The sequence below is a fragment of the Xenopus laevis genome, chromosome 6L, assembly GCF_017654675.1.
Source record: "Xenopus laevis strain J_2021 chromosome 6L, Xenopus_laevis_v10.1, whole genome shotgun sequence".
NCBI classification, from domain to species: domain Eukaryota; kingdom Metazoa; phylum Chordata; class Amphibia; order Anura; family Pipidae; genus Xenopus; species Xenopus laevis.
Window position 1 is genome coordinate 58,850,740 of NC_054381.1, and position 26,243 is coordinate 58,876,982.

Genomic DNA, 26,243 nt, shown 5'->3' on the forward strand with positions numbered 1-26,243 from the left:
TTGATTCTTTGGAGAACTAACAAAATCAACAGCTGCTACAGTGACTGAAACCATTAGCAAGCAGTAGGATTTTTCTACATTGGATCCCTGTAGTACTCATCTGTATGTAGACACTTGCTCTCCTTTCATTGATGTCTTTGAATAGTATAGGTGCATTCCCAATGTGCTGTTGATTATTGCTCTTTGAGTTTGATTCGACAACAATTTTCTAAGCTCACGACTTTTTGAAATCTGCTCTACATAATAGGCTTTGCCAAAATCACAAGCAACGTACAATTAGCTTTTGTATACATCTATTTCTTTTCATGTATAACACTTCCAAGAACATTATACTAATGTGACAATCAAAGTAATGATATTAGGAAGTGGCTTACCTTTTAGTTTTGTTAATAGGACTGGGCATGGCATGTATTGGTTCTGCTAATGGCCTTAGTTACAGGGTTTATATCATTTGTGGGATTTCTTTTTATCTTGTACTATATTCTGGGTATTCTGACAGGTAATTGCTTGCACAATATGCAAAATATACTTGAGCGCATCTGTCTACAGCTTGCAGCAACTGTCACATAGGAAACTACAAAAATACATACCTGCTGATTTTGGGATTCTTGGCATTCAGTCCTGCCCTATTTTTCAGTGTACAAATTATCACATAGATATTGGAATTATCTACATATGATACACACAATTGATAATTACTTTTATAAGATATCTAGCCATCAAATCTATCTCTATATATCCTTGCCAATATTAGGGTTTACTGTTTTATTAATAAAAGATATGAAGTAAATTTTTTTATCATATAGCTATAAAAATAATGACAAATTACAAAGCTGCATAAGGCAAAGGAAGACTGCTTATAAAAAGAAATATTAACCCCTTTCAGTATGGGATTTATATGCAAGTGATATTAAAGTGTCACTGTTAATTTTAGATATTTGCATATTTCACTGTGGTTGTGATCCAGGTCTCTTGATTTCTTTGTGGATTAGAACTTGCATTGCTTTATTAGCTGTTTTAATATTTATTTATATTACAACACACATCAAATCAAAAGCTAGAGATGACTAATACCTAATTGCATTTTGAAAAGTAATGTGATATACATGAGGTCTCTTAAGTTATCCAGCGAAAGCATTTTACAGCCATAATTAGCATTTTGTACCTAATAATTAGGCTGACCATTGTATTGCTTTTTTTGCTGTAGGTTTGTACAACATTGAAATCTGACATATGAATCATAGCGGTAAGTACAGTGACGCAACTGAAGCAAATGAATAATCTGTTGATAAAAAATAAAGTTGTTCTGCACAGGAAGAATCCAGTTTATAAGAATTTACAAAGAAAATTGTGTACGTTTTTTTTAACCTATTGTAGGGCCATGTTAGTGATAGTGTTATGAAAGTGATATTTTTAAGGCAAACTAAATTAAGCCAATGAAGGGTTTCATGTCAGTTCTACCACTTCTTGCTGACATAGGTCAATATTATTATTTTTATTATACTATCATTACCCTTTATTGTGTTCTAGGTTTATGATGCACATGGGAATGAGAATCAATCACCTGTTACCCATCTTAGTTCAAGTGATATTTGTACTCATAAATAGCTGTGGTCAATTGTCTACAGTTTAATTTCCCTGCTATGAGCACACTAACTTATCAGTTCAGTATATTTTCAGACTCTTCAGGAAACCCATACAAATATACGAGGAACTCCTGGAACCTTAACTAAATAATTCCCACAATTGAGCTTTTAAGTTCCTGACATAGTTATCATTTATACACACCTGGCTAATATTCCAATAATTTTCAAACATAGAGGTAATGCATAGGCTAGCCTTCCACTTATCCTACAGATCACTTGATGGTGTATAATTTGGACTCTCAAACAGATCTAGTCTGGTGACCCAAACAACCAGAATTTAAGTGGAGCTATAACTCCTCTGATTAATAAACAGCACTCTTTAGTACTCCAATAAAACCATATTTATTAAAGGACCAGTAACATAACAAAATGTTCTCCTACCTGCCTTCTATAGGAGATAGCCAGGGAGGAGAAATTGAGCGCCGCGCGATGGATTATCGCCCTGTCTGCGTTTCTGAAGAGGAGAATCGGTTATTTCTTAATAAAGACTGTGAATTTAAAGTTAAATGTGTCTTGGTGGGTTTTTTTTGTTATGTAGAAACAATTTAAAAAAATAAAAAATTATGTTACTGGTCTTTTAATATATAAGTGCCATGAAAGGCACAGGGAAGTACAAGAGAGTGTTGCTCTTTGATCAAAATGTTATTATCTAGAGGTAGGGGTCCAGGTACTTGCACTCAATACAGGTATGGGATCCGTTTTCTGAAAAATTCTAGAAAGCTCTGAATTATGGGAAGGCTGTCTCCCATAGACTCCATTTTATCCTAATGAGTCAAATTTTTAAAAACGATTCCTTTTTTCTCTGTAATATAAAATAGTACCTTGTAATTGATCCAAACTAAGATATAATTAATCTTTATTGGAAGTGAAACAAACCTATTGCATGTATTTATTGTTTAAATGCTTTTCTAGTATACTTAAGGTATGAAGATCCAAATTACAGAAAGATCCATTATCCGAAAAACCCCAGGTCCTGAGTATTCTGGATAAAAGCCCCATACCTGTATGGACTTATTGTGCACATGCTTGGGGGTATATTTATCAAAGAGTGAATTTAGAGGTCGCCACAGTCCTCTAGAGTGAAATTCTGTCACTATACATTCATTTCTATAGGATTTTGAAATGAGTATTTATCAATGTGTGAAAGTTCATCCTTTGATCAATATGCCTTTCAAAATCCCATAGAAATGAATGGAGAGTGGCAGGATTTCACTCTAGAGAACTGTGGTGACCTCTAACTTCACTCTTTGATCAATATACCCCCAAGACTGTGCACATGCTCAGTGTGGTCTGGGCTGCTTAGGGATCATCATAAATTATCAAAACAGTACAAGTCAAATAATATCTGCCCGAAGCCGATACAGCCAACTTTGAAAGCATAAACCATTTGTTTGATTAGGCTTGTGGTGCAGTAAATTTATGGTTATGTTTAGTATACAAAATACAGCATTTCAAGCCTTATTCTATTTTACTTCCCCTTTAACTGCTACTATTGAGGTCCTTTACAGAACCAAATAGTTGGGAAGTATGGTTAAAATTGCCTCATTACCCAACCAACTATGACAATAATGTTTTTAACAGAGCAGATATTGCATCTACTAGAAATGTATTTTACAATGACAAAATCAAACTTGTTAAGATTGATTTAATACATTAAAAATTCAGTCTCCTTAGTTAATTTCAGACTACATAGCTTCATAATGTCAATTTTATAATTGAAACATCAATTCCATTTAAAATTTAAAGAAATAAGAATATCAGAACAGAACTCATTTATACTTTGTTGTCATCTGACTCTCCAAGTGTTCAAAATGAATCAAATACAGAATGAAGAGGTACTCTGCACTGATTTATCAGAACATATTTTGCTCAAGATTGTGCAACAGATTAACACTGTAGGGAATGGAGTTCCCATACAAAATGTTACAGCATACTGTGCCTGAATATAACAATATAGAAATTTGCATTTTTACATGTATATGAATTTCAATTGCCATTACTTTCTCTAGATCACTGTCTACAGATCAGTCAACAGACCACTTTTAATTTCTTATTGAAAAGTGGTCATAGGTCACAGAAAATATGTAATCCATCAATACCATTGCCATAAAATTCACCATTTACTGCAAATTCATATGTAAATTGATAATGTATCTTTATTTAGCCGTTAGTGGTGAGCAAAATTGTGTTTCACCACAAAAATGATGCCCATTTTTGTTGCACCACCTTGCACGTCAAAAACATTTGGTCGCCAATAGACTTCAATACATTTTGGGAAAGTATCGCTATTTCGCAAATTTTTCTTAAGCAAAACGGGTTCGCCCATCACTAGACTAGCTACTACTAGTAGCACTATTTGTAGCTCTGTATGTCTTCTAACCTTTAGCAACAAGAAGGTAGTGTTTACTGTTTTGCTATTTAAAAGCAAACATCTTTTGACTGGTTGCAGATGGAAGAGCTGAGGAATAAAATGTTAAATAATACTAAACCATGACAAACAGTACTAATAATAATAATATCACAGCACACTAAAAAGGTTATTTTAAGGTGAAGATCTGCTCTGAGATATTATGGAGAAATATTTGAATTCTATTATCCTTTACTACAACCTTTTAAAATCAGATTGGTTGACCTTCAATAAAATAATTCTATTCTTTAGAAAAAGATAAAATATCAGTAAAAACGATTGCCTACCTGAAGAGATATCAATGCGGTTTTTCTTCAACTTGGTCATGTTGATGTGTACACTGACTTTGCCGTCCGTTAAATCAACTTCTACATTGCCGAGCTCATCACTAAACTTGTTATAAAGAAGGAGGCCACTAGGATTCCATGTGCGAAACTGGAAGCTCACAGAGAGCAAATCTTCATTTGGGCGCCCGTGGACCTCAAGATAACTGGTTGCATTGAAAAATACAGGCACTGACCGAGATTCAACACACGTGAAACTTAAATTAACCTGAAAGGAAACAAGAAAACTGTCAATTTAAATTACTAGCAATTGTTAGCACCACTATGACAATAAATGACTTTCCAGGGAAATTTGGTTAAAATGATCATTTTCCACTCTTCACTGATAGGAAGTGTATACACTCATTGTGTTATCTTAACACACTTGCAACCACTTCCTCCCACAAAAAAATCATATATTTTATTATCTTTATGAACACTATACAACTAGTGTATTCACTAAGTAATCAATAAACCTGTTTTTTTATTTCTGAAGTTCAATTATTTGTTTTACCCAAAATGTATTATTGGGGCTAATGCTACTGCATTAAACTACAGCGAAAACAAGGCTAAATAAAAAATAAATTGTCTAACATCTTGATGGTGCTGTCAGCCATTCACAATAACAGACAGATCTTTCCTACACAATGTCTGCTAATCTGGAAAACTAGATTAGTGGGTGTTTTACAGATATATTCTGTGTAAGTTGACACATAGGAAAATGGAAAAAAAAATTGTGCATAATATTTTTTCTGACCTTGAATGTTCTTTGGATAAATATGCAAAGATTTTGTCATTTAACACCGGTGTATAAAAAATATTTTGACAATGGATTTTAACTCGCTGTTCCAAAGTTCTGCAAGGTGTATAGATTCTATAGAAATGTCTGAAGCATAGTATTTCATGATATGTTTCTCATCAAACATTACAATATAATATGCATTTCTCTAACCTTACAGGAACATTGAATCTTTTTAAACCAAAAAAAATGTTTTGTCTCATTATAATATATTGTGTACAAATTTTGTCTGTTGCCTGTTTCAGTGGTAGACGAATGTTATCTGAATTGAAAACACAGTTGTTTGTAATAATATAAGACATTGTAACTAATCAGATAAATCACTATACAGATAGAGGTACACAACACAGCAAGAAACTCATTAATAGAATGAAAATATTACTGTTTCTATTATTATATAATATAATTCTGTTCCTATTACATGTGTTCTACATTCATGTATGGAAGTTTTGTATATATGTGCTGTCCAACTTTGCCCATGTAGAGGATTAATTAACCACTTATACCTGCTAGACAAACTGATAACATACCATGTTATATGGCTCTACCTTCTTCCTCCTGGCAAGATCAGTAATATTTATTCCATTGTAATTGATACTCTCCATACAGCCTTTGAAATTTTTCCTGCTACTAGAGCTTGGCTTTCCAGAAAAGGGCATGCCTCCAAAGGTCAACTGAGAAACAAACACAAATATAACATAAAGTGCTGTACTTTTATTATTCGCTGATTTATTCAATGAATAAGGTCAGTTCATGCATCTGCTCTCAACATTTCACATTTGCTAAGTTCTAGCTTTATTACTGCTTCTTGGTATTTATAGAAGGCACCTTTAATCTTATTAGTTTAATATAGTATTAGTAGTAAATACATAACTTTAGCTTTAATGAAAGAAGTGTGGCTATTATTGAGGGACCAAGAAAACTGTTTGTTACCATAATTCTTTCAAGAGCTTACTCCTGGGCTGCAGTTTCAAGAGGTGTACACAGCTTCTATCCCTAAATGCCAGTGCTGAAAGCATGCACACAAAGGTGTTAAATTTTGCACTACAAGTAAATAAGTCCTACAAGGTTCATCTCAGTAGTTCTAAACTTTAGCCTTCCCCTTGTGACTCCAATTACAAATAAGAATATATAGGTATGGGACTTGAGGTTTTCCAGATAAGGGAATAATTTGGATCTTCATACCTTGCTAAAAAAAACATTTACACATTAATTAAACCCAATAGGATTGTTTTGCCTCCAGTAAGGATTAATTATACCTTAGTTTGTAACAAATACCAGTATTATTACAGAGAGAAAGGGATTTTTTTTTTCCAATTTGCACTATTTGATTAAAATTGAGTCCATGGGAGATGGCCTTCCCTTAATTTGGAGCTTTCTGGATAACAGGTTTCCAGATAAAAGATCTTATACTTGTACCATACTATGTATAATAAGATTATGCATTGATTAGATGAACTTAGAATTATCCAGTTATTACATTCACAGAAACACTGCTTGTGGTACATAATATGATTTTGAAGTAATTGCATTTCTACCTCAAAATCCAAGTCCAAAGATTCAAAATCTCCATTTGTCTTAAAATGCTGCATATGCCTGTCAAGTGTAAGGTTAATGTTCCTTCCATGGCGTTCTATAATGACAGTGTGCCAGTGGTGGTCATCTAGAAGGCTTCCTGACGTCACAGAAGTGTGGCCATAAATGGATCCATACTGGTTGCTACCTGACAGACAAAACACAATTTTGTTTTATACATAAATAAGTATAAGCCACTTAGAAAATCATTGCTAAATTTTTCCCATGATTCCAGCATAATCGTAATTATCAGGGGGAGATGCACCTGACATAATTTTTAAATGTATTCATTTTTAATCAGAAGCTTGTTCAGAGCGTTGACTGTACCTGCTAGTCTTTCTGTTGCAGTGCAATGCTCCATTTAGGGGTATGTTTCACTGATTATATTAGAAAGTTAGGTTATACAGTGGTGCACTGGGTTTAAAGGAACAGTAACACCAAAAAAAGAATTTAAATTTAAAGTAATGAAAATATAATGTACTATTGTGCTGCACCGGTAAAACTGACCTGTTTTCTTCAGAAACACTACTATAGTTTATATAAACAAGCTGCTGTGTAGCCACGGGGGCAGCCATTCAAAACTGAGAAAAGGCACAGTAGATGTGGCAGATGTAGTATACAATGGGATACGGAGTATCCTGTGCTTGAATGGCTGCCTCCATGGCTACACAGCAGCTTGTTTATCTAAACTTAAGTTTCTAGAAAAAGGTTGACTTTTGAAATTGCACCACCGCATTCAATATTCAATGATTCCCTTGAACACACTAAAGTAAAACATAACTTTTAATAAATTGTAATTAAAATGTGTACCCAGATTGTTTGGTGAAGTCTTAAAATTACAATTAGACAGAGAAAATAAGGGCTGAGTATTGAAGTTCAGCCCAGAACTAAGGGGTTAACCCAAACGTATTGGCTGACTGCCTGAAAAATACCCTCACCGGGATGAACTTGAGCCCTATCAACCAAAATGTAGCAGCCCTTGCAGACCAGCTAAATCAACCACCACCACTCCCAGGAGCCTGCATTTGGGTCGGCTGGATTGCTACTGAGATCGGAGAGACTGATGTGCCCAATACATAGGTGTTCTGTAGTGTCACCCTCAGTGCCAGTTATGGCGAGCTTACTACCCTGTATCCGCCCCCACCAACCACAAGTTACCCGTGTTAGTTAGGCGCTTGATTTCTATTAGCTCAATTAGGCAGTGTTCTTACTTGTGGTTGATGGGGGCGGATACGGGATAGTAAGCTCGGCATAACCGTCACTGAAGGTGACACTATGAACTCCCAATCCAATTCCTTTGCATTGTTTATATAAACTATAGTAGTCTTTCTGAAGCGAACACACCAGTTTTACCAGTTCATGGCAATAGTATATTACATTGTCATTCCTTTAAAACACTTAATTTTTTTGCTGTTACTGTTCCTTTAAATATTTGAAATGCTCTGTAGGAATATCACTTAAAAAAAGGCTGTCAAACCAGTAACAGCATGTTATGCAGTACTGGCCAAGTAATAGTTTAAGAGCTCAGATTTGCTAGCAAGGCTCTGCATTATTCGGAATATCTTTTTTCAGTGTCAAGCAAATATGAAAATCTCTCATGAGAACATATTTTGGGAGCAGTTTATAAATTACGGGTCCTGAAGGCCAATTATGATAACAATAAAGGGCTCAGGGTTAATGGATAGTGTTAAATGGTGGCTGATATAACAGTATATGTCTTTAACTTTGTTATGGGATAAAAGAGGTCCTGGCATAATGTTGCACTTAGTGTTGCCACCTGTCCAGTTTTGACCCGGACATCCCGGTATTTTGAAGGGCTGCCTGTGTCAAAAATTCCTGTCCGGTTTTCCAAATAAGGTAAACCGGGCAGGATTCCCTTGATTACACCACGATCGGGCAATCGCCACATCATAGCCCTGCCTCCTGATGTCAAAGCCACTCCTATCTACATCATGGCTCCGCCCGCTAACGTCACGACCTGTCCTGTCTCAGCCATACGAAAAGGTGGTAACCCTAGTTGCACTTCAAAGAAAACCACTTGTTGAGGGGGATGGAAATGGCTCATCATCATATAAGAGGACCCTTATGGCATTGAGCACAGGGCCAACAATTTATTTTTGAATTAGAAGTATATTTGATCTTTCATTGAAGCATACTGTATGCAATATGTAGGCAATGACATACTGTACAACCTAAGCAGTGGCTCTCTATGGCAAGTAATCTTGCACAATGCACAGAACACTGCCATGTCCCTCTTAGTGCTCTTGCACTGCTCATGGGCCAATAATAAAAGAGCCCCTTAATGTGCAGGTCATTAGTGACCCTATAATTCCAAACCAATAGAAGTCAACCACAGATACCTTTTGAATTCGAGGTGTTTGGAGTTTTTGCTCTGCAGTCTGGAAGCTGTAAATTCTACAAATTATCTATTGACTTAAGCATATAAAGTTCAATATTCCAATGAGATAACCTATATGCTTGATGTTAAATGCCTTAAAGGGACAATAAACAAAGAGCTGTTGGTACATATAAATATCTAGCACCAAACTTAAAAAAATGCAGTTTTGCATTAACACCCAATCCTAGACCTTCTCAAAATACATTAGACTTCAAACAAACCTTATCTAAAAGAGGTTGTGGACATTACATGTACAGGCTGTTCCTCCTTTGATATAGCTGTTATTTGTTCCTGCATGTGCATGCTGATATGCATTGCCTGTTTCATATAGACAGGGCACTGATGGATGAGTTTTTACTGCTGCAGGTCTTATTTGTATCTCACTGGCTGCTTCAGACCAATCTACATTTTAGCTATGCTCAAAAATAGATCATTTCCCATATTGTGATTTAGCACAGCAACATTTCATGTGTGCTATTACAGATGACAGACAGGCTTTTCAATGTTTCCAGTAGGGTTATTTTGTGACGTGCAAAGCTGTGCGTAAAATGGTATACATTAAACCTCTATTCAGAAAGGTAATTGCATCTGTGCATGCTCCTCTGTTCTTTACATCTTTATTCTATACATGTACTGTTTGCCTGTTCCACATATACAGTACAACTTAAATGCAAGTGACTTGCACCCAATGAATTGTTTATTTGTCAGTATCTGCACACCACAAATAATGACATTTCCACCCATAAACATCTTGTGCTCAATTAACATACTGGAATCGTGCTTCCATGCACATGCTTCTTAGAAGGTGCCCACAAATATGTTAGAAGTCTAAGAAATATTGCTGCATTGTGGGTAAAGATATGGAGATATTCATCCATTTTTGTTCTTTACAGATTGCACTTCCCTTGGTAAATAAGAACAGTCATTTACTATTTATTCAGAAAGAGTAGAATCTTGTGAACGTAGAATATATTTAGGTTAAATAATCAATGAATTAAGGATTATAAATCAAATTTGTACGGACTGTTCCCCATAGGCCCCAGGGACCAAGGACAACAGTAGAAAACCAGTTTTTATGTGTTGCTGTTGTCTTTTACCTTACCACTGCCATGCCAAATTTGGCTTTTTTGCAGCCCTCATGCAGATGTTGCCTCCTCCTGCCTAAGGACACATGGAAGACAAAATCTTGTAGAATCTATGCTCTGAGTCGATTTTCATAAATGTCTTAAAAACACTAAGGGACAAATTTATCAAAGGGTGAGTTGTGTTTTCCCGAAACAAAAATCGTTTTTTGTTTTTTTTTTAAAAAAAAACTAAAATTTTTCTAGATATTATACTCCAAAGCTGAAATAGCTTGAATCTGAAAATATTCTAGTTAAAACCTGTTGAGGTCATGTAGGAGTTAATCACAGAGGTCCCATTTGAAGGTGTTAACAGCCTGTTTGATGTTCGTGTTTTTTTGGTGGATTTTGCTCAAAAACTCAATTACCTCTGCGGAAAACGCCATTAATTGGAGTATTCAGGGGTTTCAACCCGATTCACTGATTTCAGTTTTTTCCATTAGAGTTTTTCAAATTTAAAAAACATTCAAGTTGTGAGTTCATTTGAGGTATAAAAAATGTTACAAACTCAACCTTTGATAAATAAACACTTGTTATTGGCACCTGTGGGAGACAAGGGGCTCTCCAAATCAGTATGTTGGTGCATACAGCATATTAAAATTGGTTTCCCAATATTATGAAACATATTGTAATATTTTAATTTATTAGGTCATATACAATATCTTGCAGTGTGGGTCTAAGCAGTTGGGGCAGACAAATGATTCCAGCAGAAATTGAAAGAGCACTGAAACATCACTTGAACATCTGTGGTGGCAAAGGTTCTCTATACCTGACCTAAATATATTACAAGAATAACTGTTATACTGAGATTACCGAGGTTTAGCTGAAGGACCAATTTTGCCTTTTTTAGTTCCAAAGTAATGTAATCGCCTTCCTGTCCTTCTCCATGAAAGATCACACCTTCACTTTCAGAGCTTTTGAATTTGAGAGAGATGACATCTTTTAGCGTTTTCATCTTCTTGTTCTTGAATCGATAGGACAAACCAGAGTTTCCATCAAAATTGATAACATCAGCCCCTAAGGATAAATTGAAACTAAAATCAGACATGGAAAAAAAAAGACATTCTGGAAAATATTTTTAGAGTAGAGTCTACCTACGAGGACAGATGACAATAATGCAAACAGGTTTCCAGCATTAATGACCTAGTTACTATGGCCCAAAATATTATTTAGGGGGCAAGGTTTTTATGTGATGGATTATGTACTGTAGTTACTAAAAAATAGATAATTGGATAGCATTCTTACTTGGAGTAAATAGAAAGTGAATGAGATGGGAAATATAGTAGAGGATGGTAAATAAAACCTGGAAACGTTTTAAAAAATGGACATAATTTTTTTAATATACTTATACATTTTAGAAGATTAGAATGTTACATTAGTAAATGTAAAATATATCATATAACAATGTGTAAAATTTATTGGAAGGGGTATATTTATAAATGCATTAAAGAGACAGAGATATGAACGGACAAACGAAAATGTAATAAAAACTATTCACTATTTTTGCAATACAAACAATAATGGCTCACAATTATAATTTATCCATCCATTAAACATGGAAGGCTAATAGGGATGGGCAACTTTGACCCATTTCGTTTCGCCAAAAATTTGCCATCGGCGACGCCCATTAAAGTCTGGGCGTCAAAAAATTTTTGCCGATCGCCAATTTTTTTTTGAATTGAACAAGAATTCATTATATATATATATATATATATATATATATATATATATATATATATATATATATATATATACACTAGTGATGGGCGAATTTATTCGCCAGGCGCAAATTTGCGGCGAATTTGCGCAATTCGCGAAACGCCCGCGAAAATTCGCCGAAATTTTTTTTTTTTTCCGGGCGCCGGCGTAGAAAAAACGGGCGCCGGCATCAAAAACGAGACGCCGGCGCCGTTTCGCGAATTCGCCCATCACTAATATATACTTGTTGTACTATCAGAGCAAAGAGAACACCTCAAAGTACTAGCCTTCTATTTTTATTTTCTGTTACAATATGTTCAATATTGTGGATTTATTAAGGTAGCAAGTAGTATTTCTGACCTGATAAAATGTGCAGTTTAGCTTGTCAGTGTAAAATGCATTTAGTCCATTAAGCTCATAACAAAAGTGCTGACATTTCCTTCTGTATATTTTAGCGGATAAGTACAGCTACTATATCATCATGTTGAGCTGGCAACAACTTTCTTTAAAACCTTAATACAAATAAAACTTTTCCATAGGTTAACAACCACTTTAGTGTTCTTCCAAAATACTGAGACAGATTTGTCACATAGGTAACTGAATTGTTGCAAGTCTCAAACCAAACATGGTCAGGTTGCCTGGAACTTAAGTGTAGAGTTGGTATCCTGCACCACACTCCTACACAACCTTCTCATAGATGCCACTTTGACTGTTGTAGTAACAATCAAAACAGGTCTACAAATTCCTGTAATGGAATCTTTCCCTAAAATAATATTGGCATGTGTTTATATCTGTTTCTTATAACATGTAAGGGCTCATTTACAAACACAATTGCATGGTTTTTACCTACAATGCAGTGCTGCAATTGTGCTTGTTTTTTGACACAAATGTCATCACTTCCTCAGTATCAACATGACGTGTGCGCAAGTACGCTTTATCTATTGACACATTGGAGCAAATTTACTAAAGGGCGAAGTGACTAACGCTGGCGAAAATTCGCCAGCGTGACATAATTTTGGTACTTTGCGGATTTACTAACGGACGCTGGCATAACTCCGCTAATGAAGGAGATAGACTCTAGTGCTACTTCACACTCTTACACCAGGTGAAGTTTCACTCTGGCGAAAGAGCATTACTTCGCAAATTCACTAAGATGCGGATTTTACTGAACGTTACCTCTTGTGCCAGACTTGCCTTCACCAGCTCAGACCAGGTGAAGTGCAAAAGAGTAGATAGGACTCCCTCAAAAAATAGTTGAACAATTTTCAAAGTTACAAAAAACGCTGGCGACTTTTCAGTTTTTCAGGGTGATAGGCTGCAAAAGATCGTAATTTTTTTTAGGGTACCCGGCTTCCCCCTACAATTCCTAACATATGGCACATAAACTATGCACTGGGCTCATGTGTAGGGCAATATAACAACTCTATTTTCTTTTATTAAGGTTTCCCTGGGCTTGTGTAGTATAATGTACTTGCTGCAACATATACGTCCATTGAGATTTAACCTCCCGCCTTATGCAAATTAGCCAACGCTAGCGCAACTTTGCTTTGCTTGCCGAATTAACGCTAGTGAAACGTCGCCATTGTTCAGCGCCATGGATGCAACGTCTCATTTTAATGAATTAGCGTTGTCCTGGCGAATTAGCTCCTTCCAAAGTGTGGTGATATGAGCGAAGCCGTCACTGGCGAATTTCCGGAGGTTAGTGAATTTGCCCCATTGGCTGCTGTAGGAACACTGGAGCTACAACCTCCTTTAAGGTGCTCAATTTTGTAACAGGTGGACTGACATCCCACCTGCTGCACCCCCAAGCACAACTATATGGAAGTGCAATGCTTGGCTTTGGACTGAAGTACCTTTAATGAAAGGAAAATGATGGAGGCAAAAACCATTTATAATTTGTGCTTCTTATTTTGTTAGAAATTATACATCTTCGATGCCTGTCATTGTTCTGAATCATTTAGCCGGGTGTGTCCAATAACTCAACATGGGCGAACATTTCTCTGTTACTGGGCACTGAAATAATGTGACCTGACATGGATCTTACCTACATCAATATAATAAAAGTATCAAACTTCCCATCAATTAGATATTTACGGGCAGATAACCAGTCCTCTCCTAATTGTTTGCTATTATTTACTAGACCTTGTGCAAACCGTTGCAACTTGTATGACATTGACATTGTCATCTTAGTGCTTCCAAACTTCAAGTCTTTTATCTGTTGATATAAAACCTGCAGATTTTTAAATGTGGTGCCAGGTAGGCTCTGGGTCTCTGAACCAATCCAAGTAAGACAATTTTATTACAGTTATGGGAACTGTTATCCAGAATGCTCAGGACATGGGGTATTCCAGATAACAGATATTTTCATAATTTGATTCATACCTTAAGTCTACTAAAAATAATTTAAACATTAAATAAACCCAATTGGATGGTTTGTCTCCATTACGGATTAACTATATCTTAGTTTGAATCAAGTACAATATAATGGGTTATTATTACAGAGAAAAAGGAGATCATTTAAATAATTTTAAATTCTTTGGATAAAATGGAGTCTATGCGACATGGCCTTCCCATAATTTGGAGCTTTCTGGATAATTGGTTTCTGGATAACAGATCAAATACCTAGTAACAGAATAATATATCAGAAAGGTGTTTTAAACGCAACACAATTGAGTGCCCATGGGAAAAGACAGGAAATTCAAATCTAAGTTAAATACTAAGTTAGCTTAGTATATGTATTTTAATTTCTATACAATTTTAACAAACCTTTTTAAACAAACTTTAGTCTACGATGAAAGGAAGTAGATCAAGGTATTTTCCTTGACTGTGTCTGTATTTATACAGTTTCTTCGATTGCTCACATAATGCTTCAATCTATCAACATGTAAATTGGCTTACAATTTCTTCTTATAATGTAATTCTTGTCTTTATTTGTATGTTGTCATAACTGAAATGCAACCATATAGTCATTAGCCCATTAGCTAGTGATCATTTGCATTTATGAGGCCGAAACACATTAAATATCAAATGTCACTGACATTTGTATGGCTGAAGACATTCTTTTAAATACATATAGGTTTATAACTAAGAATGTAAAAAGGAAACATATGATAATTTTTTCACTATAAAAAAAATTACAATGTTATTACATTCTTTTATAAGTCATCAACATATTCTAAAGTCCTGTACATAAGAGTACCTTAAATCGAGAAATAAGCAAACCAATATAGTAGTTAATGACAGGACTGTCCAACTGGCAGCCCGCAATCCCCACTTGTGTGGCAACCACATGAAAGTCTGTCTGCTGTGTCTGCTTATCATGTGTAAACTTTAAAAGCCATCACTACACAGATTAAATGGCCCCTGCATTGTTTAAACATCAAATTCCGACTGTAATCCCCTGTATTGTTCACACTTTTAATACCTCTATTGTTCGCACCCGTAAAGCCCTGTACTGTTCACACCTGAGACCCAGACTGAAAGTGTCCACATTGTTCACCTGTTCACACTCATACAAACTGCTGGAGGGTCACTGTATGCAGCACATCTTAGAGTGGTCCTGATAGGTTTCCCTGTCTCCTGCTCTGTTCTGCCTGCCCTATGCTCCCTGCATTTGCCATACTCTGCCTGCCCTATGCTCCCTGCATTTGCCATACTCTGCCTGCCCTATGCTCCCTGCGTTTGCCATACTCTGCCTGCCCTATGCTCCCTGCGTTTGCCATACTCTGCCTGCCCTATGCTCCCTGTGTTTGCCATACTCTGCCTGCCCTATGTTCCCAGTGTGTGTCATTCTGCCTGCCCTATGCTCCCTGTGTGTGCCATACTATGCCTGCCCTATTCTCCTTGGGTGTGCCATACTTTGCCTGTCCTATGGTTTTAGCGTGTACCAGCAAACTTTTACAGGAAAAGCAAGCACTTCACCACTTCTTGCTGTGCAAATAATCCTTTATTTTAGACAGTTTTACCACTCCAAGTACAGAACAACGTCTCTGGGGGTTTGCACCTCCCTTAATCAGGTTACACGAGTGAGCCCAATTAGTCCTTAAATTCACTCCAACTCCACACCCCTATGACATTATTCTTGTAGGTGTGTCTCATCCAATAAATGTCCATTTAAAGTCCACATATTTTTGTATAGAATTATAGTTCAACCATAAACAGCTCAAATTTATATCTGTGAATTTTTCTTTAAGAAAGCTATACATTATCAACTGAGCAAATTATCATTAATTATACATGTATATAATTCCCAGCCTGTTATCTGTGAATAAAATTAAAAGTGTTAGATCAGTGTTTAAATATCATACATATTGTTACATTTTGCATATCACAGAAAGCAACCCAAATTACACTGCTCATTAAGACCTTTTGGATGCACTGTTTCCAAACCTCGAAATCCAATAACTCTCTCTTTGTAACAATAATTTTTGTTTTTTAATGTCATTTTCTGCCTCCACTGTTTCCAATATTTGCCATCTAATTTGGCTGACAGCGTGCCTCTGTTCATAGAAATGTTTTGCTTATATTGTCTCTTTTTTGTATCTTTTTCCGTTTCACTTTTTTGTTCTTGTTCTGGTTTGTAGTTTTTGATTGTGCTCTTGTGTTCATTAAGTCTAATTTTAATTTTCCTTGATCTTTGTCCTACATATGGTAAGCCACAGGGACATTTGAGGCAGTACACTACACTTTCCATGTTGCAGGTAGCTAAATCTTTCAATGGGATCTTTGTTCCTTGGTGTATACAGTGATCATCTGATGTTATATCAGTACAGTGGTCCCAATTTAATTTTATTTATACTTTTCTTTTTATCGGTTCACATTACTGTTTCCACTATAAAATTGATAAAGGGCCTGTGTGCCCGAAACATGTTGTTTGAATAAACACTTTTTGCAGCTAGTACTGCTTCAGTGGCTCATTCACAGTTCCTGTTTTCCTTATGCATATTGCGACTACACCTGTGGCAGGGGTGTGTACTGCAGAATTGAGCCTACAAATTAACCCACGCTTAGCCATCTCTACTTTTGGATTGAACCTGCCTGACTAAGCAGTGGATAGTCACTTAATGATGACTGAAGAATCGATACCGTCTACAGCAAGTACAGATGCAGCCACTTTGGTTTGTCTGTTTGACACAGAATAACTAAACACAGATATCCCATTTATCTCATTTAACACAGAAAACTGTGACACAACATCCCATCTAATTAAAGCATTCACCATTGTGAACAATGGTGCTTTGGTATGCTAATGAAAAGGTTAAATGCATTAAATGAGTTAAGATAACTTTAGATAACACAGTTTCTTCAATTAACTCTGAGTCATGACGCATTTAACTTACAAATCCAAGTGGCTTCATCTGTACCTTTGCATATGATGAAGACGATGTTGGAAGGATTCTAAGTAAGATTGAAAGTGTGGACCCAGTGTCTACAATTACCGTACCAACAAGGGATACCGCTAAAGAATTGTTTAATCTACAGCGGAAAGAGATCCATACCAGCCTACATGCCAGCTCACTTGCGGAATATATAAAGGCTAAAAGAATACCTCGTGGACTAAGGCTGGACATTAAACCTAACCTATGTGCAGAAGATCAGCAGTTGCAACAACGATGGCATGAAATTTGTAACAAATGTAGCCAAGATTTGATGCTACTGACAGTAGAAACATTAACAGATAAGTTACTATGTATCCGGAAAGAGATTAAGTGCTCTCGAGAGAACCTGATACAGGAGAAAGGCAAGCAATCAGCAGAGACACTCCTGAAAGAACAGGAAGAAGCACTTACCAAACTGCGGGACACCATCACAGCCCGAAAGCGCATCAAATTCGAGCGCGACGCTAAGGATTACCAAGATGGCCGCGTCTACACGTGGCAAAACGAACGGCGCGATCAACTGAATAGACGGCGCAACCAGCGCACCGTAGTAACAGGCCGTGCAGAGTATCCGGACCCCACACAGAGGTCAAGAGAGGAGCAGAGCTTCTACAGGGAGCCGTCCAGGAAGTTCTACGGCCAGAGAAAACAACGCAGATACGGAAACCGCGAAGCCAGCGCATCCAGCAGTGAAGATTACTCCAGCTCATCAGCGCAGACTTTTTTAGGAGCAGCAGCCGCATCCCAGGCTACCCCAAGTGCACCTCGAAATTCACGGGCACCGACAGCCAGAGACGAGTACCCGAAGAGAGACAGGAACAAGACAAGGTAAATAACCTTGTGGTTAATCTATCTACACAGAACTTTAGTCCTGTCGAGCTCTCGCTATTAAATAGAGGATTAGGATTTGTACCTGTCTATACTACTGAATTTGCAACCTGGGATATTTCATTCCAAAAGTTTGTAAGGGATATCAAACTAAAGATTCACTTTGCCAATTCTCTCCCATCCTCAGACAATAGTGATTTTACACAATTTGACAAGATGTGCCGGTTTAAAAACAAGAGCACATTCTCCCCAGAAGTTAGTAACGATTCCTTGTCAGCTTTTGAAAAAATTGTTACACACGAAGTCAAACAATTGTGGGATAAGAAAATGACCACAAAGAATACTAATAATCTTACCTATAAAGAAAAAGTGGCCTTACAAAACTTAAAATCAAATGACTCGATTGTAATAAGGAAAGCTGACAAGGGTGGGGGGATCGTGATCTTAGATAAAGACAAATATCTATCAGAGGCCTTTAAACAATTAGAAATACCGGGCCATTACGAACTAATTAAAGGCGATCCTGTAAATGAGATTAAGAAAGAAATCGATTTAATGGTTACTGAAGCATTTGAGAATGGCATTATACCTGGCCACGTAAAATAATTTTTGATTAAAGAATACCCACGTACCCCAGTACTATATCTTCTACCTAAAATTCATAAATCCTTATCTGACCCCCCAGGAAGACCAATTGTCTCTGGTATTGGGTCAGTCCTGGAACCATTGGCTAAATTTGTGGATGGCTATTTACAACCATACGTTACAGGTATCAGTACTTGTTTAAAAGATACTACTGATCTACTATGTAGACTAAGGGCATTAAATGCATTAGATCCGAAAGTAATGTTATGTAGCATCGATATACAAAGCCTGTATACGTCCATCCCCCAGGATGAAGGGATTAAATATGTAGAAGAGGCATTACTTGATACAGATACCCCACATCAACTTATCTTTTTTCTGGTTGACTGTTTAAATATTGTGCTGAAAAAAAAACTATTTTCGCTTTGCAGAAAAATTTTATTGGCAGAGACAAGGGACCTCAATGGGTGCGGCCGTTGCTCCATCCTTTGCTAATATTTTCGTAAAATATTTTCTAACTGAACCATACACACAATTTATAGTTGGCTACTATAGGTTTGTGGACGATATTTTAGTGATATGGGATGGACCAGTTAAAAGGTTTGAGGAAATGATACAAGTGGCTAATGAAGCACACCCCACTATCAAATTTACAACTGAAATTGGGGGTCATAATATTAACTTTTTGGATGTCACCCTAAAATTTGAAGATGGGAGAATTAATACTGGCCTATACCGTAAAAGTACAGATAAAAACAATATCTTACACGCCTCAAGCTACCATGCCCCTAATGTAATAAAGGCCATACCAAAGGGACAGTTCATTCGCGCTAAAAGAATTTCTTCTAAAGTAGAAGATTATAACTCAGCTGCCAATAACCTGAAGGAAAGGTTTATTAAAAGAGGGTACAAACCTAAAATAGTTGAAGCATGCTCCAAAGAAGTGGGTGAAATGAAAAGAGACCAGCTACTTACATACAAAACGAAGAGCAATCAGAAATGTCTCCCGTTTGTAAGCCAATATAATAATTGTAGCAAAGAAATTGAACACATTGTTCATAGATTTTGGCCAATATTGCTACAAGACAAAACCCTTAGAAAAGTGCTAACCAAACCCCCTCTGTTCAGCTACACCAAAGGCAAAAGCCTAAGGGATTCCTTATGTCAAGCAGAGGTTAGCCATAGGAAAAAAGGCGTACAGAGATTCCTGGGGACACCGAAAATGGGCACCTACCCTTGTCTTAACTGCATCTGCTGCCCCTCTATAATAAAAGGTGATATATTGAGACATTCTACACAAGGCGTACCGATAAAGGTTAAGCATTTTGCTACATGTGACACAACAAATGTCATTTATCTGTTAAAATGTCCTTGTGGTATGGGATATGTTGGCCAGACACTTAGTTCGGTGAAAACCCGTATAAAAGAACATAGAGGTAGTATACGGAACTTTAAACATGGTACTGCTACGGATACTACTGTCTCACGACATTTTAATACCTCAAACCATAATCTCTCCCAGCTGAAGTGGACAGTACTTGAGGTTATAAATCCCCTCACAAGAGGAGGAGACATGCTGAAATATCGACTGCAGAGGGAGGCTTTTTGGATTAAAAAATTGGATACTCTGCAACCAAAAGGTTTAAATGACAGTTGGAGCATTAAATGTTTCTTGGGGTAATTTAAAAATGAGATACTAACATATGTGTTTTCTTCCCCTACAGATAAAGTTATATACTGTACCTATATGCCCATACTTTACAAGATCGAAATATTCGAATATTACTATGGTTACCACTCAAGATAATGGTAAGATCCGGGCATTCCTTCCTATTGTTTATTCTAAAGATGTTATATCATGTCTTTGGTAGGCCCTAGTTTTCAGGGCAGTTCCAGTTTCTTTTTTGTATCTACGTATTCTTATATGAACTATGTGTAACATTGATTTACAAGTGAAAACACACCATGATGGGTGTAATGGACTCAAATGCTATTGGACGATTTACCACTCCCACTTTGAGAATGACATCATTTCCCTCCTCACTATAAAGCTATGCACTATTTGACATGTACACTATACTTGATAAAGGGCCTGTGTGCCCGAAACATGTTGTTTGAATAAACACTTTTTGCAGCTAGTACTGCTTCAGTGGCTCATTCACAGTTCCTGTTTTCCTTATGCATACTGTTTCCACTATGCTTTTTCTTTTTTGTAACAAAAGCGGGGGAGACCTTTGAACAGTTTACATAAGTTTTATCTTTTTGCAATATTGGCCATTATTTCCTTATTATTTTATTTAAAAAGAGTGAATGCTGTCCAAACGTAGTGACAGTGGCGATCCTAGAGGGGGGCGGGCCCTGGTGCGTGACGCGCAGCCGGGCCCCGGCCCCCTCCGTACGGCTGCATTTGCCGGCATTTTCATCGGCGAACGGACTGCTGGGGGGCCCTGAGGGGGTGCGGGCCCTGGCCCGCTTGCACCCCCTGCTCCCCCGGTAGTTCCGCCACTGCGTAGTGACACATGTTATACTCTGTTCCTTTGCAGACTTTTCTTTTTGGTCGATGTATGTTTTTTCTACCTTTTTCTCTGATTTCACATTTATACTTCAAAAGCTTATGGTACCCACTTTCTCTAAATTTGTTTATTAAAATGTCTGCCTGCTCATTGTATAGTTCATCATTGGAGGAAATACATCTTACATGTGTCAGCTGAATCTTTGGGAGGCCCTTAGATACCCCAGGTTCCGTTCTTTCAAATTTATGCATAAAAATATTGGCGTATGTCGTGGCCATGTTAGCACCAATACTGGTGCCCTGTACTTGTAGGAAAAACATCTCGTCAAATCTGAAATACCTTTTTTTGAGGACAAAATCCAAGCAGTAACATATAAACATTATTTCATGTGAAACCAATGTGTCACGTTCGGCACCCTATATCCAGAACCCAAGCTAAGCTCCCTGGTCTCTGTTCTGCCATCTGCCTCTAAACGCCGCCTTTCACCTGGGAGGAGCCCTCGGCTAATCGGATGCTGCCAGGTCTTATTTGAGAGAGGAGCAAAGCTAACGGTTCTGGAAGAGCAAAGGGGCACGATCGTCTCACCAGGATACTGGAAGGAAGAACACCACCAGGAACAGTCAGGACAGGCCAGCACAAGCAGAGACAGGTCGGAATCAGGATAAGAGAACGTAGAATAGTCAGTGGACAGGCAAAGGTCGGATTGGAGAGGTCAGAGTAGTCACAAGCAGGCTAGGATCAGGGTCGGAGAGGTCGGAGTAATCAGGCAGGCAAAGGTCAGGATTGGAGAGGATCAGAATAGTCACAGGTAAAGCAAGAGTCAAACCAGTAATATCAGAAAGAAAACACGAAGGAAATGCTCCTAGGAACTTTACAAATAGAACCTAACAACGGGCGTGGTTTTTTATTACAAGGCCCCTTTAAATACTTTGAATCTCGCGCCCTTGCACGATGACGTCATCACGCCGGTGCATAAAACCTGGAAGTGCGCGCCACATGCACCATAGGGAAGCTGGCACAGGAGGAAAGAGCCAGCATGCGGCGGGTGTCCCCACCTGAGACACAGCAGGGGACCCGCCGCCCGCTAGACCACCAGGGTAAGTCCTTACATAATGTTTGTGTCATATAAACATTATTTCATGTGAAACCAATGTTTGGGTCACAAGAGTTATTGGATTTGGAGGTTGGAAACAGTGCATCCAAAAGGTCTTAATGAGTAGTGTAATTTGGGTTGCTTTCTGTGATATGCAAAATGTAACAATACAGTATGTATGATATTTAAACACTGATGTAACACTTAATTTTATTCACAGATAACCGGCTGAAAATTATATACATGTACGAGTAATGATAATTTGCCCAGTTGGTAATGTATACTTTTCTTAAAATTTTTCACAGATATACATTTGAGCTGTTTATGTTTTAACTATAACTCTATTCAATGTCTATACAAACATATGTGGACATTAATTGAATGAGATACACCTACACAAATTATGTCATAGGCGTGAGGTTTTGGAGTGATTTTAAGGACTAATTGGGCTCACTTGTGTAACACTTGTGCAAACCCCCCCCCCCCCCCCGAAACATTGTTCTGTACTTGGAGTGGTAAAACTGGCTAAAATAAAGGATTATTTGCACAGCAAGAAGTGGTGAAGGGCTTGCCTTTCCTGTGAAATTTTGCTGAATGTGGACGTGCCCGAAGTCTAAGGAATAGGACCACCGTATGCAACGAGTTTCAGTAGTGCTCCCCATATCTCTTATTTCTCCTTGCGTGTACCATACTCTGCCTTCTCTGTGCACCATGTAAGTGTCCTGCTCTGCCTGTGGAACATAAGCCTGTTTGTTCTTGGGGTTTGTTAGCATTTGAAAATTATTGTTAGGGGCCCCTAAGGTGTTTAATCATGTGCTGGGGGTTAACTTTTTTCACATATTAATGATGAGTGATATCCTTAAAGTGAGCACCAACCATTGTTTTTTTTTTGGTGTGCTACCACCATTAATGTGGATATGGTCTTGTGGTAACATGGGTGTGGTTTGAAGTAGGTGTGGTTTAAAAACAGGGAGTGGTCAAAACTGGCTTCCATTATCAGCCCTCCACCATGCAGGCAAGAAAAATTCCGGCCCTCTAAATCACAGAAGTTGGATAGCATTGACCTAAGAGAACAGAATAGCAATACCGACAGTATATTTGTATAAGTGGTTCATAGCAGTAAATCACATTTCTGCTGTTCATTATCACAGTATTTTACAGCTAAAAGGAACTGAATATTGTGAGGAGTTACAAAGAACATAGCTCACATTGCCACGATTAAAACTGTGCACATAAAGAGGTTAAGTACAGCAGTAAATATGTTTCTAAGCACAATAAGCCTAGGAAAAATACTGTTGGATAGATAAAGAATACCCATGAGAATTCATAGCACAAGATTGCATCTGCTTTGTACTTCAAAGATATCTACAGAATGACAGATACCTTCCAGGTAATGTTTAATGTTGTATAATATGCCTCCTTTAATAACCAGTTTGGGGATAACATTATGGTCTAATTTCTAATCTAATTAAATTAAGATGTATTACTCTCTGTAGACATTTAAATTATGTTATTATTGTGTTGATCATTGGGTCAGAAACTATATTTCCACTTTTTTGTAGCAACAATGACCAGTATGTGATTAACTATAAATTCCAATTCCTGCTGATAGTTCAGGAATGTCATGGAAGCTAAAATTATATCATCCAAATTGGAAGACTAGTCCCATATACACCATATAAAGCACTTTCTGGAAGTCTGGAAGTATCCCAGAAGATTTCCATTTTTTTAAAGAAGAGGAGCCTGTGGCCTGATGATTCATATTGTTTAGTCCCTTGTGGAGGTATGGGTTTTTGTGCCAGATGTTGGTCCATGGTTCTGATAAAGAAAAATGGGTGTTGTGTGTTTACCGTGGGGTATCACGGGTTTACACACTGTGATGGGGTGAATTTAGTTTTTTATTGTTTGTTAATGCTAATTTGTTTTGCTGGCCAGTAATCTGTGTAAATAGCTATGTGTATAATTTATGTAAATACTTTTGGTGTTATTTAGCTTTGGTTAACAAACTGAGGCCTACTTGTTTGAAGCATGTGACTCAGCTGTGTTCAGAGTATATGTAAATGGTGCTAAAACAATTGTAGATTGAAAGCTGTTTTTGCTTTATGTTAAAACACAAGTGTGCATGGAAAGCTTTACTTTTTATATATAAATGAAATTTATTGTACAAAGCACTTACCTACAGCTCTCAGAGAAGCCACTTCCTAAAGAGGTGGGCAGCCTCTCCTAATGAATATTTATAGGGTAGATGCTGATCACATGGTGTCAGCATAGAGCAGTCTGGAAGCTATAAAAGCTGCAGACTGAAATCATTGGGGTGTGTTAAGCCTTTGTGAGAGGTTGTTCTGGAGCTCAGGAATGTGTGCTTGCAGGGCTACTGCTGACCTCCTGCTGGTGAAAAGTGCATACTGCAGCTTTGCACATTGTTTTCTTCATTTGCATGAAAAATAAAGCACAAACTTTCCACTGAAGATCTGCCTGGCTACTGTACTTACATGTGCCCAGTGACACACACACAGTATAGAAACTATATCAAGCCAAGTTCTGATGCCACATTACTGTTGGACTTTATGACAGTAGAATAAAAAAAAAGGTCTTCATCCCTCTATTAATCCGATAATCCTTACAAATTTGATCAAGTTGCTTTTCAAAAACCTTGCAAATTCTTAATGGATTTTTATTACATAATTTAATAAAAGCAAAACACAGATATGTGTGTTAGCCTACACTGGTATATGTCAATGACCTATTTCAACTACAAACAAGACATAGTAAGAGGTTTCATTGGTGTTCTTGAGATTCTAAGTGTTCTATACCTGAAGAGTTTTCTCTTGCACTCTGCCAGTTCCATCTGAGTGAGCTGAAGTATCTTGCTTTTAAATATAATCTGCCCACTGGTTTCAAACTCTTGAGGTTTTGCTGGATGTGTTGGATATGTAAAATATGCAAAATTAATTCTTAATGGTGGAGAAAAGAGAAGATGAGATAGTTCCTTAATGGTTCCTTCAAGGGAATCCATGGAGTTTCAGGCTCTTAAGATGTTGGGGATACTAGACAACATGTACATATGATAGGATGTTAGAATTTTTACCTTAAAAAACTGTTAATATTTTTGTTTTTTGTCTTATCATGGGAGTTGTAACATAGTAATCAATAACTGCCATAATGCAAAGTGTGTACTATAGGCATATAAATCCTTTAAATGCCTAATATACTGTGCAGTAGGGGAGGTTATGGTCTAGATACTTAACATTCAAGTGACAGGTGCCCAAGAGATAATGCTTTCTTTCTTAAATATGTATTCAAATGTCTTTGTTTTATCTAAAAAAAGACATTTTGTTGTTTCACCAAAGAATGAAACATAATATGAAAACATGATACCATAGGGTAAAGTTTTCAGTGTGTATCTATGTATTGCTATTCAACACAGAATTCACTAATCATTTTATCAAGTATGTTATTCTTTCCAAGTAAAAAATATTGGCAAACGATGTTGCACAGCAGACTTTATAACCCTAGCATACTCTTCAACCAACAGTTCTTATATTAAACTGCAGGATTTTATTTGTGCTTCAGTAAACAATCAGGTTTGAAATGCATTGGCACATTACTGTATATTACTTGTAAACTGCAGCTACCCAGTGAGGACCAGATTACAATGTACAGGTATAAGACAAATCTTACAGTGTCAAGTTACACAAGGAGCTGGAAACAAAAGAAGGGCAATGCAAGGACTTCATATGTAAAAAAATCTCTAGGTGTCTTCATTAGAGGTGGAGACTTGGTTAGGGGTATTGATAAAGGTAAGGAGGGCCGTAGTGATACCACTATTAAATGTATGTTCACAAGTGTAAGAAGCCTAACTGGTAACATGGGAGAGCC

At 37.2% G+C, this 26,243-nt stretch overlaps 1 protein-coding gene across 2 annotated transcripts in view; it reads right to left on the reverse strand.

The window, feature by feature from the left end:
- Positions 1-26,243, reverse strand: part of LOC108718976 (contactin-associated protein-like 2) — a 1,054,026-nt gene that overhangs the window by 410,554 nt on the left and 617,229 nt on the right. Inside the window, exons 1-5 of one of the 2 annotated variants that reach the window (XM_018267529.2) lie at positions 24,541-24,570; positions 11,083-11,286; positions 6,714-6,898; positions 5,706-5,849; positions 4,341-4,605 (exon numbers count right to left, since the gene is read on the reverse strand). In XM_018267529.2, coding sequence (XP_018123018.1) covers positions 4,341-4,605; positions 5,706-5,849; positions 6,714-6,898; positions 11,083-11,224 — 736 coding nt within the window. In that variant the 5' untranslated portion in view covers positions 11,225-11,286; positions 24,541-24,570. Of the gene's footprint in view, positions 1-4,340; positions 4,606-5,705; positions 5,850-6,713; positions 6,899-11,082; positions 11,287-24,540; positions 24,571-26,243 lie in introns of those variants that run through there. The other variant, XM_041566089.1, reaches the window with a different exon arrangement.